The sequence below is a fragment of the Microtus ochrogaster genome, unplaced genomic scaffold (assembly GCF_000317375.1).
Source record: "Microtus ochrogaster isolate Prairie Vole_2 unplaced genomic scaffold, MicOch1.0 UNK4, whole genome shotgun sequence".
Classification (NCBI taxonomy): Eukaryota; Metazoa; Chordata; class Mammalia; order Rodentia; family Cricetidae; genus Microtus; species Microtus ochrogaster.
Window position 1 is genome coordinate 9,629,221 of NW_004949102.1, and position 12,720 is coordinate 9,641,940.

Below are 12,720 nucleotides of genomic sequence, written 5' to 3' on the forward strand. Positions count from 1 at the left end.
ACAACCTCAGCCCAGTGCTCCTCACCGGTGTATGTGTCCTCCACAACCTCAGCCCAGTGCTCCTCACCGGTGTATGTGTCCTCCACAACCTCAGCTCTGCCGACCATTGCTGTCTCATTCCGCCCCTCTTCTCCTTCCGTGCTCCCCCTCAGCAACATGGGCTGTGACCGCCATCCCCGTGCGTGTGTGCTCATGCCTACAATATAAATACTACACAGCCCCTACTCTTAACCCTTCAGGGCAATTCCTGAGCAGGCTTCAGGGCTCACCTCAGGCCCCTTCCCTAGAAAGCTCACGTCCTTTCCTCTTACTTTTGGGACTTCAGCACATTCAGTTATTCAGTCAACAACATCAACTTCCGCCTGCTGGAACCTGGTATAAGCAAGCACTTAAGCAACTATTCAATGAATGCAAACACAGCAGTGAGTTAAAAAAAAAAAAAATAGGAATGCTCACCATACTATGAGTAGCATGAATTAATAAGATATATAAACTTAAAAGATTGATTTTAAACACTGATATCTTCCCATAATACATTTTTTCTCAAAAGAGTAAACCAGATTCAACACACACACACACACACACACACACACACACGCACATGCATACAGCACAACATGAAAGCACAGGAGGTGATATTTTATGTGAAAGCCAATCAGGAAGCAAGAGAGAAAAGATGGGAGGGGGTGTCCACATGTAGAGAAAACGAGCAAAGAAGGCATCATAAACAAACCCAGCATCTTGTATGATGACATTTATAGAAACAGAGAACCCTGAAGGGGAGAACTGGTCAATGGAAACAGGGAACTAGAGACTCCCCCCGTATGGCCTCCTTAAGGACAAGACTTTTTCTTTCTCATTTACACTCCTCAGCACCTACCAGAGTAATTTCCATATAGGAAACGTGCAGTAAAAACATCAGTTGTATGGGTGAAGGAAGTGTGTCACATTTAGGGGCAGAGGGCCCAGAATACTTAAGTAAATGCTTTTATAGACGTAAATTAAGGTTTTCTTTAAAGTTCAGATCTTTTTAAAAACAAAAATACTGAAGCGCTCTGCAGTGAATACGAGATGACTAACATTAAACCAACAATTTAATAAGACAAAAAAGATCAAATCACTATTTTGAATTGGCATTTTTAGAAAAAAGTCAAATATAAATGCAAAGTCCAAAATTGGGCTAGTATTCTTTAATTTCAAAAGAAATTCAAATGGCACAGCAAATATGAGATTATGAATGCAGGATCTAAAAGATCCGAAATGTCAAGCTACATTAACCTTACGTGTGGCTTGGTCCTATCCTTCACTAATCTCCTCTCATCGCAGGGCCTGTAACTGTTCCTAGAAGGCCATACCATCCATGTGCCTCTCACTGTCATTTCAGACAGGCACAGTCACCAGGAAGTGGGCTCTCCCAAACATCTGGATAAAATCTGATTAAAATTCTGGTACAAGTCATGTACAATAGAGAGGGAACAGTATATTCTTTCTAGACCAGGCTTAAGAGTTTCCCCAGTTAAAAGAAGTCCTCCAAAGTGGAAACTGCTGATTGGGACCTATTTTAAGATTTCAGCAGCGGGACCATCATGACTCTGCTCTTCAAAGAGCTTCAACAAAACCAGCTGCTAGGACAACCGAGGAGGAAGCCTGGCACTTATATCTAAGAAAACACTGATTCAATACTAAACGCTGATGAGTAGAAGAGCATAGTGAGACAAGAGTAGGTTTATTTCACAATACATGCTGAGTGTATCCGAAAATGTGAGGTCCAAAATGCTCCAAAGTCCAAAACTGGACTTGGTGTGTGGTGGTACTGTGGGCTCAATTCCTAGCAACACACACACAGACAGGGTCTTCTCTTCTCATCAGAGATAGATAGATAAATAATAGATTAGAAAGAAAGAAAGAAAGAAAGAAAGAAAGAAAGAAAGAAAGAAAGAAAGAAAGAAAGAAAGAAAGAGAGAGAGAGAGAAAGAAAGATGATAGATAGATAAGATAGGTAGGTAGATGATAGATAGATAGATAGATAGATAGATAGATAGATAGATAGATAGATAGATAGATAATATACATATATGCCAATTTTTTTAAATCCAATATATAAAACACCCATGGCTTCAAATATTTTGAGAAAGATATGCTTTCTAATTAATCCAAATACATGAAATTCAAGAGTTTACTTTCCTACAGGCCATAACACTTAGATTACAAATAGAGACCCAAAAACAAAGAACAAAGCTGTCCATCGCTCACGGACTCATGATGTAAAGAGCAGTGACAGAGACCTAGTACTCACAGCAGAAGACCACTCAACTCATCACCATGGGTCCTGACGACGCCTGCCTCAAGAGGGAATCATAGGACTAAATAACAAGAGAAGGCACAGAATCGCACCAAGACTCTGTTTCAAAAGGCAGGAGGTAAACCCCGAAACCGTACAGCCTGTAGAACACATGGGTGAAAGAGGCAAAGAGAACATTCTATCTCTATGAACAGAAGGTGGCAGCTTTACCAGCTTTACAATGGTGTTTTAGGATATTCTTTTATTTCCTAATATTTATTCTTGCTATGTAGCCCAGGTTGGCATAGAACTTTCTAATGTGGCATAGATTGGCTCACAGCCTTCCTGACTTCAGTCACCACTCCTAGCTAATACTTATCATCCTTGAATTTTCTATATTTTCTGTAATATCTTATTCCAATCATTGGGGGAACTCATTTGAAATATACTCAATAATTAAGGAATGGTGAACATACAAAAACATATGTATTCATACAAAAACTTTTACCATACAATCTAAATATCTGTCAAATGTATAAATTTTTATATGACTTTAAAAGATTTTGTTTGGGGAAAAAACACCTACACATAAATGTCTTAGCAAAACTTAATGCATTAATATCATAGACAAACTCAACATAAGGCAAAAAGAATTAAAAAATTAAACAGAGTATTGGGGTCAGGAGATAGTCTAACTGGTAAGGTGTTTGCCATGCAATCATGAGGACATAAACAAAAAGAACTAGTTTAAAAAATAGATTTTGGGGTTGGCAAGATAACTCAGAGTTTAAAAGCTTCTTCCAGAGGTCCTGAATTCAATTTCCAGCAACCATATGGCAACTTAAAACCATCTGTAATGAGATCTGATGCCCTCTTCTGGTGTGCAGGCATACATGCAGACAGAATACCGTAAACATAATAAATAAATCTTCAAAACATAGACTGCAGACTGGGAGATAACCCTGTCAGTGAAATGCTTCCCACACAAGCATGAGGACTTGAGTTCGATTCCCTAGAACTCATGTGAGAAAGCCAGACTCACACTAATAGCTCTGGAGATGTATTGAGAGAGGGAGGAAGGGAGGGAGGGAGGGAGGGAGGGAGGGAAAAAAAAAGAGAGAAAATGAAAAGGGTAGACAACACCTGAGGAACAAAACTCAAGGCTGATCTCTAGCTTCACACACAACCTCACCCCTTAAACACACACAAACACACACACACACACACACACACACAGATACTAATATGATCATACACATACATAAACACACACAAGTACATAAGCATACATATACACACAGATATACATATACAAACAATATTATTAGTCACCTGTGGATGGTGAAGCTTGATGAAAATTTTTAATGTACTTCTGGACTGATTTTCTGATTTTTATACAGTGAATATATATGTTGTCTATAGTAAGACAAATAATGCAGAAGTGTAGCAAATGCATCAGGAATTACCCAGTGGCAGTTATGACAACACAACAGGAATCTCTGAACATTCGAGACAGGAAAAGACCCCCCTGAGCGAGCATCACCCACTGTATCAATCCTACTTATTCCCTACATGCTCTGAGGACACTCTTTGGCCAAGAGTGTGCCGAATGGTGAGATGCAGCAGTTGGGAGCTCTGCAATTAGCCATCTATACCACAAACCACCACATCAGGAAGAAAGAGCTACAAACAGAACCTACAATTCAGGTTCATCTACACACCAGCAGTTAGATGAAAGTGAAAACAGGCGCAAGGCAGGGTTATGACTAAAACAAACAGAAAAGGCTCAATATATAGTTCCATTCACAATGTGAGTTGCCTCTAGGTTCTACAAGATCCTTTGATGTTTTCATGATTCTTGTGAAATCATTCTTCTTATAATGACTTGCCTATGTATGTAGTCTTTTGAGTGGTTAAGTCTTAAACTGGTGAACAAGATGGTATATCCAAATTCAGGTAAAAAGCCACAGAGAGAAGAGTGCTCCAGGGATAAGGAACAAAGGACCAAAAGACGGAACAGAAAAAAAAATCCTACCAAAAAATGCCTCTAGTATCTTCCTAAAAAAATGAGCACCATTAATCCTGCTCTCTCCCCCATCCATAGACTCCAGACTGTGAGAATGTACTGTGAATGAAATGACCCCTCGACCAACCGGTCTGACAGTTTTTTCCCACTTACTCAAAATACACTTCTGCTTAGACAGACAGCAGATGGAATCAAAAACTGAGTTGCTGTCTCAGCCACCCTTTAAGTTTCCTGGCTTCCCTTCGGACCCTCGCTGCCCGAGTGCCCTCAATGAGTGCGCACCGTGTGCTGACCACGGTAGACTTGCCCGCCTGCTCTATCTCCTCCACTGTCACCGCCTCCCTCCCCATGCAGCCTGGACACCAGACTGGTCACTAAGAAAAGGGTTTGTAAACTGACTTCCCTTTTCATTCATCTGATGGCACCCGGTCATGGGTTCACTTTTCAAAGAAAGGGCTAAAAGGTAAAAAGGAGGGAAAAAGTTAGAAATTATTAGCAATTTATTCCACAAAGAACTAGAAGAGAATTCTAAACTCTTGTACACAAAGAAATTCAAAATGACTGCGGGGGGGGGGGGGGTGCAACTCTGCTAATTTGATCAGACACTCCGAATACACAGACTAATTTATCACACTGTACCATTCATCATAGATAAGTATTAACATCAATCATTTAAAAGAAAGTGAAAGAACAAGATGTCAATCATCCTAACAGTAACGACTGTGTGGGGTAACTGCCAAGCAGAGACAGACACTCCAGGAGAGAGCAGAGGTGGGCCTTTTTCTTATCAAGTCTCAGCAGTTCGCAGGTTCTTGATGGGAAGAATTGTGACATCCAAAACCCTCCATGTAAGGCCTGTGTTCAGCCTCACTGGCTCCCCTGCATGTTTCAGCGAGGACCAAAGTCCTGCCGTTTCATCTGCATTTCTAGGAAGAAGTAGGGACTGAGTAGTCCAGGCTAGAGGCTTGACCCTGTAGAACCCAAGTTTTATCTGACAGAGGACACTGTTTAATGAGTGATAGAGATACAGAAGATACTATTCATCATGAGAAACTACATTTCAGAAAAAATGTTTTGTGATCTACAAATATATTTGCATACATATAGTATTTATGCAAATTTCAAATTATATATAAGAGAAAACATTGAGAAAAACATTACAGAGGGAAACACATCCCTGTATAAAATACACTCATGTCAGAAAAAGATGTACAGTGACTTTAAAATTTTCTGTTAATGATCTTTTATCTTAAAGTACTTATATAGTCCTTAAAATTAACAAATATTTTACTGAAGAAACTTCTGACTCTCTTTTAAAAGACTATTCTCCAAGGACCTTGCTTACTTTTCCCCTTTTTAGGGTCCAGAAAGTGACAGATAAAAGTTCAACTCGCCTTCCTAGAGACTGTACAGGAAGAGAAAGAGGTCAGGCTGCCGGCCCCACTGCTTCAGAGACAATAAAGTCAAGGGAGGAAAAAGCCAACAAGCAACATTTCCCCAGATGTGACCTGTGCATGTGATTGTATTGGTCCTGACTACAACACTTCTAAAGTTACCTCCCTTAATGTCCTATGAAACTCAAGAAAGTTCTAGTCAAATGAACATTACTGCTATCAACACTAACAGCTGGCACGAATGCTTAGCTTTGCCAACCTCAGGTCTATTCCGGAGGGCAAGGCATCTCTGGAACCTGGAAGACACTCACCAGATGCTTTGCCTTCGAGCGTTCCTCCTCGCTGGATATCCTTTCCCGAAGGATGGCTCTGGTCAGCTGCTCATTAGATGCGGCCCTCTCTCGTTCTAGGTCCCTGGCTTGCTTAAGGCTGAAAAGACAAGAAAAGGTAATAATTCAATTTTAATTATTTTAATTACTGTAATTATTTTGGATTATTTCATAATGGAGTTAGAAAAATACTTTGTTGGTTGACATTACTTTAAGTTAAATAAAATAATGAAATATAAAGAAACATACTATCATAATTTCAAAAACTAAAATCATCTTGGTCCATAATCTATCAAAACTATACAGCCTCAACTCAAATATTTAAAACAGAATTCCAAGACAAGAAGTCACTGATTCAGCTGACAAAGTATCCAAGTTTAACAAAGTTCTCAAGTAAAAGTGAAAACTTCTCCCCAAAAAGTCCCATCTCTGGGGCCTCCACTTGATCTCAACAAGAGCATGAGGACCCAAGTATCCTCTCCAGCACCCACAAAAAAGCCAGAGTGGCAATGCATGTTTGTAATCCAGTACTTGGGAAGCAGAGTCAGGGATCCCGGACCTGCTAGCCCACAAGTAAGTCCTAAGTCCCAGGGAAAGAGGCACAGACTCAAACAGCAAGGCAGACAGAGCTCCTGAGAAGCTTTGCTCCCCGTGTACAGATACACATGCTCACTTACTGAACATGAGTCAGGCACCATGTTAAGCACAGAGGACACTGTAGTGCACAAGGTGCTGAGATTCTCTGGCTTCTTAATCCTACTTAAAAGCAGGAGTTAACTAGCAACATATAGATATCTCTCCACACAGTATATCACTTCATCTTCCAATAATCTCCATATGCAAATATGGCAAAGCCTTCAATGGCAGAGTCCTGGCTGATGGAATGTCTGTTCCCACCTCCCTTGCCTCCAATTAACACCTTACATTGCAGACATGGTCTAGGGAAACAAGAAGACAACAGCAGCAGTGCCTAGAACTGAATACTACTAATTCTATTAATGAATGCTATAACTGCATTAAGGTGATCTATACCCTCACACAATTAGATGCATATTAAGTTACAATCTACTAAAATACCCTCATACGTGATAAACATGCATGACTTGGCACTGATTTGTTATAATGCTTGCACAGACAGGCACTCAGAAGCACTGCATGAAAGAACATTTCAGTGTAATCTCATGGACAAAGATTTTTTTCTGATTAACTTTTCTCTTGTGGAAGAATAACCCTTCTATACCATCACATCCCCAAAGATGTAAGTTACGCTTTAAAAGGGGGTGAAATTGTTATGTCAGTATCATTCTGAGTGGAATTTTCTGTGTTAATGATGAGTGCTAAATTTTACTTGTTGTTAGCCTATCAAAGGACCCTTGAAAAGAAGTAGAGAACATAAAATTCTTGTTAGTGATTTAAACTGTCACACCCTCACACAATTCTGATAGCCTGGCGTTCTTAGAAGTAAATTATAACAGATAAAATTATCTTGTAAAATACATTCCAAACTTATGCCCTGCCCTCAGAGGGTAAACATATTGCTGTTTCTCAAAGAAGAAACAACAGAAACATATGTAAACATACTCCACTATGAAACCTATGAGACCTTCTATTTTATTTTATTTTTAGGTTTTTTTCAAGACAGGGTTTCTCTGTAGCTTTGGTGCCTGGCCTGGAACTAGCTCTTAGACCAGGCTGGCCTCAAACTCACAGAGATCCGCCTGCCTCTGCCTCCCGAGTGCTGGGATTAAAGGCGTGCGCCACCACCGCCCGGCCTATGAGACCTTCTAAACCACAAGTACAATGAAGTGTAGGCAAAAAAAGGGTCTCTACAATATCTCATAAAAATCATACAGCAGGACATCAGTCACTAACTCTACTGGACACAGACAGGTAATGATTTCAGATCACACTGCCTGCCAGACCAGGAGCTCAGACTGAGGTCCACAGAGCAGCAGGTAAATCAGGGGAGCAGCTGGAATGCAAGTTCCCAGCAGCACCTGACATCTAGGCATCAGAAACCCAGGAAGAGTACCTAGCAAAATGTCTTTTAATGTGCAACCCCCAGGTGATTCTGATGCATGCAGGAGTTGGAAAACCACAGCTCAATACACAAATACATCCTAGAGATATAGCAAAGGGAAGTCACATCAAAATGGAGTGGTCCACATGGGGACACTGATAACAGCTAAAGTTATCGAACCAGATTACAAAACTATGCATTTAAAGCACTCTAATGGGAATATTGCTACACATTTTTAAAAAGTTGCCTATTTTACATGGTAAGTGAAAACTGAAATAAAACAAGATTGTTATCACTAAGGGATCACCTACTACATGCCAAAAAGTGTGCTAGGCATTTCAGATGTACACCATACACAAACATGTGCATTTATATTAAAAAGGATAATGATTCATGAACATGGACCATGAATCTACAGAACTACATTTTATCATTCTGTTTGTTGTAGCCAGTTCTTAAGTACTTTAATGAGTATTTTTCTAGTTGAATTTACTCATAAACAGATTTTAATTACAAATGGAGAAATAAGAGGTTTAACTCAGGGGATCATAAACTACTGAGAAGCAAAAGCAAAGAAGTAAACATACTAGTATGAAAGTCTTCAATATTTAAGAAAGCAAAGCCTATCAGCCTGCTGCATATGATGACAAACAAGTTCCAGGTGTGGACTCTGGGCCCAAGCCAAGGCACTGCACCCACCACCCTAGTAAACACCAGTTAACTGCCCTAGCATGGGTTGGTGTCAACGAACATCTACCTTGTACATTAAACAGAGAATTTAGCACAGGCAACAAATGTCAGTAACTCAAAGTCAGAAATACATGGAAGCACAGTGTTCTGATATGAAGAAAACCTCAGCTTGTTCTGTGCACGTGGCAGCTTTGGACTCTGGGTTTGCTCCCCCTCCCCCTTCCTCACCCCTCCTTTGCCAAGAGAAAATCCTGCTTGATTCTTTAAATTTTCTTCAAGAACTTCTAGAATCCAAAACTTACCTGCTTACTAACTATGGAGTCCTGCTTTTCATAGGATTCTTTCTAAGTTCATGAACAGGAAGAGCTTGGTCTATATTCGTGAATGTTATATCCTCAGTACTTAGAGCTGCCTAACCCACAGGAGATGATCAAATATTTGTTAAAAGTATACATAACTAAGTGAATGGCTGTCACATCCCACCACAGAAAAAAATGAGCTCAAAGCTACAGAAAATGAAAGCCTTGGGGATAAAATAAACAGCTGGTAAACAAGCTGGACCCTAAAAGGTCCCACCAACACACTGCATTCAGCACGTATGTGGATAACCTACGCCTAACTAACTGGCCTACAAGAGAAGGGTGCCAATACTCAAAAACATCAATGTCTAACTCCTTTGACTCTTGGAGATTCAAGACAGACACAAACGGTACAAACTGACTACAAGGAAAATCCCACTTCATTCCTAATAAAGTTCTTGGTTACTTTTGCTTATCTTTACAATGAGAGCTGCATGAGGAATGTGTTGTACATTGAGAAACCCAACCTTGTACACTCAAGGAGGATGGAGTGGGACCCTGCACACATCCTCATGCTCCACAGCATTTGGATGATGTGATCTAATAAAGCTTGGCTTTCTGTCGGAAAGTCCAAAGGTCCTATTACATAATCAGGGGGTCCCATGTAACACTTGCAAACAACACATATTACTCTCCACTGTATGAAAATTCTTGAAGGTGATATAAATGTATTCGCTCTAAATGTCACAGAATTACAGATTTCATTAAGTGGACCTTAATTCCAGGGGTTCTGAGATTTCTACTATGTGACAAAAAAATTGAACATGAGGTAAAAAGTAAATGTCGTATTTGCCAATCCATTCAAAAGTCACTAGGTAATAGACAGGGCTCCAAATCCTGACAATACAGTATGAATAGCGGTACCTGACTTTATGAAACTTAATTATAAATGATAAATACAGCATTTTTTTTAAACAAGGCTGCTCTGATGCTACATGGATGGAGCTGCTATTAGGCTCATGTCTGAAGGACACTGGTTGAGCAGGAGGAAAGAGAAACTGACTTAGGCACAGGAAACACCCAGAAAGAATTTTCTTTAGTTGCAGTTCTGCACCAGCCTTCAAAGCATCACAGAAGCTTAAAATTGCCTCTGCAAAGAATGTTTGTTTCATTTCAAATTATTTTGGAAAGCAGAATTTCAGATAAATGGTATACCTTTAGAAGTGAAAGCATTATTCTGGAATATTTTAAGTTCTGTGAGTCTTTTCTCAAACCATCCCCACCAAAAATGTCCTCTTCACTCACTTAAGCTGTTTCACAAACTACTTCACAAAGAAAGGTTGCTGGATGTTCACAACCCCCGTTCTTTAAGGCGCACCCCCACCAGACTACGCATTCAGTGACCACCTGCAATGTCCTCTCTTCTCCTCACTCCCTCCCGGGCCAGAGAGCACAGGCGCCATCTGAAATCACAGTCCCAACCATGGAGCTGTGAGGTCAGAAGCAATGTCATGCCCAAACTCTCCCTGGGGACAAAAGAGTCAAGTCCGTAATGGTGACTCAAGGCAGCACTTTACTCAACCCTGATGGGTGGAAAGAGGGTGTGGGATAAAATAAGGCTTTCATTATTAACTTGGGTCTCTGATGATTTAAGAATTATCTCAAAACAAAACTAAACAGAACAAGCATCTGAGCAAATACAGCCCCCTTTTTATTTATTGGCATTTCTCGCTTATTATTTCAGATCTCCTGGTCTAATATTATTCTACATTAAGCCCCTGATTTAAGTTTCATTTAAATTTCCTTCTTTTAAATACATATCTCTCCTCATTTGAATTCTCTAGAGTTTTCAGCAAAGAAGTAGGAGTTTAGTGTAAACTTTTCCTATTTGCATTAAGTAATTGGATAGCTTGCCTAAGCTTAATGAAACAAATACCAGTTGGTGCTGCCCTTCTACCTCAAGCCCCAGCAACTTAGCTCTTTCTCTGCACATTCTCAATCAGGTGAGAGACTTAAGATATACCAACAAAATGAGTTTCTAAACACCAGCCAAATCTCTTATAATGAATATTACTGCATGTCCCTTTTAAATGAGACCCAAAAAATTACTCATTACATTCAACTCACACATCTGGTATAAAATCCAGTTCTCGATAATATGGCCCCAGGGTAAAAAGAAAAAAATTCACGCAGCTTTACTGCCTTCTGAGGAACTTAAAGGTTTTAAGGAAATGGAAAGGGAATTTTTAAAATAACTTTAGCTAGGCATTTTTTTATATATCAAATTCCATCATGCTCCATGAGGGAGGCATTACTCCCTCTACTTTTAAGAAAAGAAAACCTCGAGAAGTACACCAGGGGCAGGAAACACTCCGAGTCCTATTCCAAAGCTATGTTTCTTAAACATCCTGAAAAGCTACCTTCTTGGAGCATGGTGGTGTGCACCTGTACCCCGGGTGACTGCCCAAGGCCTTTGCCTGCTTACAGAGGGAGTTCAAAGCCTAGATTTGAATTTGGTGAGCCCTGCCTCAAAATGAGAAGTAAAAAGGGTTGGGATAGACTTCAAATGAAGAGTGTTTGCCTACCAAGCTGGAATCCTAGGTTTGGGGTGAGGGGTGTAGGCGCGCTCCCAACTGAAATTAGTTTTTAATTGTATAATCTCTCTTCCAAGGTCAAATGAGAATAGAATTTAAGTTCTTTGTGATCAGAGTTATTTTAAAATATGCTATTTTATGTTTCTCCCAACATCTACTACACTTTGCTGGTTGCCTAATGTGGTCTGGCTCTTGATACCCCTAACTATTCTGCTCCTTTAGTCATTCCCAAACAGTCAGACTTATTTATACAGGCAGACAAGTAATTCTATACAATTCCAGCTAAGCAAATTACTTTATAATTTAAAATATAAGGCCATTATACTTCTGGGAGAAAGTGGATAAGAACTTCAGATAAGGGGTGAGAATAAATGGGAAAATATGATTGCTAGAGATAAAGTGATGTGACCAAATGATTTATCTAAAACTGAACTCCAACTATTAGACAAGATCTGCAAAACACTTCAATGCAGTGGACTCTAAAAGACTGAAGCACAGAGAGAAACCAGTGACTGCAACCCCACAGGTCACTTTTAATAGTAAGGATAAATTTCATTTTAATGCATCATATTTTGTCAGAACATGCTGAACTAGCACTGAAAATTCTGTTTACCATTCACTTTTAGACAGAAAAGCTGAGCTGGATAATTCAATGAACTAATTATTAGACTATTAAAAATAATGACAGAACAAGCACACAGTTTTTCATTTATAAGACTTTACAAAAATAAAAATACACAGCAAATAGCACTCAGCTCAAACCATTTCAAATCCTAGAAAGAAATGTGTATGGATTAATATTCCAAAAATAAATACATGTAGATGAATGAATATAGCTCTAATAGATTCATGCATAACATCTATGTGTGACAGACAGAAGTGGTACTTTTTTCCTGCTTACTTTGTGTCAGATCTAAGTAAGCACTTGTCAGATGTACGTTTTCCAATTTTCATAACACCCTGAACAGACTATTAAGTTTCCAAACAAGAAAGTCTGGCAAGGATAAACAGTATCAAAGTAAAATTTACAGAGACAGACAGAAAGAGAGAGAGAGAGAGAGAGAGAGAGAGAGAGAGAGAGAGAGAG

At 39.6% G+C, this 12,720-nt stretch overlaps 1 protein-coding gene across 2 annotated transcripts in view; it reads right to left on the reverse strand.

Moving 5' to 3' along the window:
* The window catches only part of Chchd3 (coiled-coil-helix-coiled-coil-helix domain containing 3), a 265,639-nt gene that overhangs the window by 168,688 nt on the left and 84,231 nt on the right, over positions 1–12,720 (reverse strand). For both annotated transcript variants that reach the window (XM_026788597.1, XM_005365799.3), the window contains exon 4: positions 6,013–6,130. In XM_026788597.1, the coding sequence (XP_026644398.1) occupies positions 6,013–6,130 (118 nt within the window). The remainder of the gene's footprint in view (positions 1–6,012; positions 6,131–12,720) is intronic.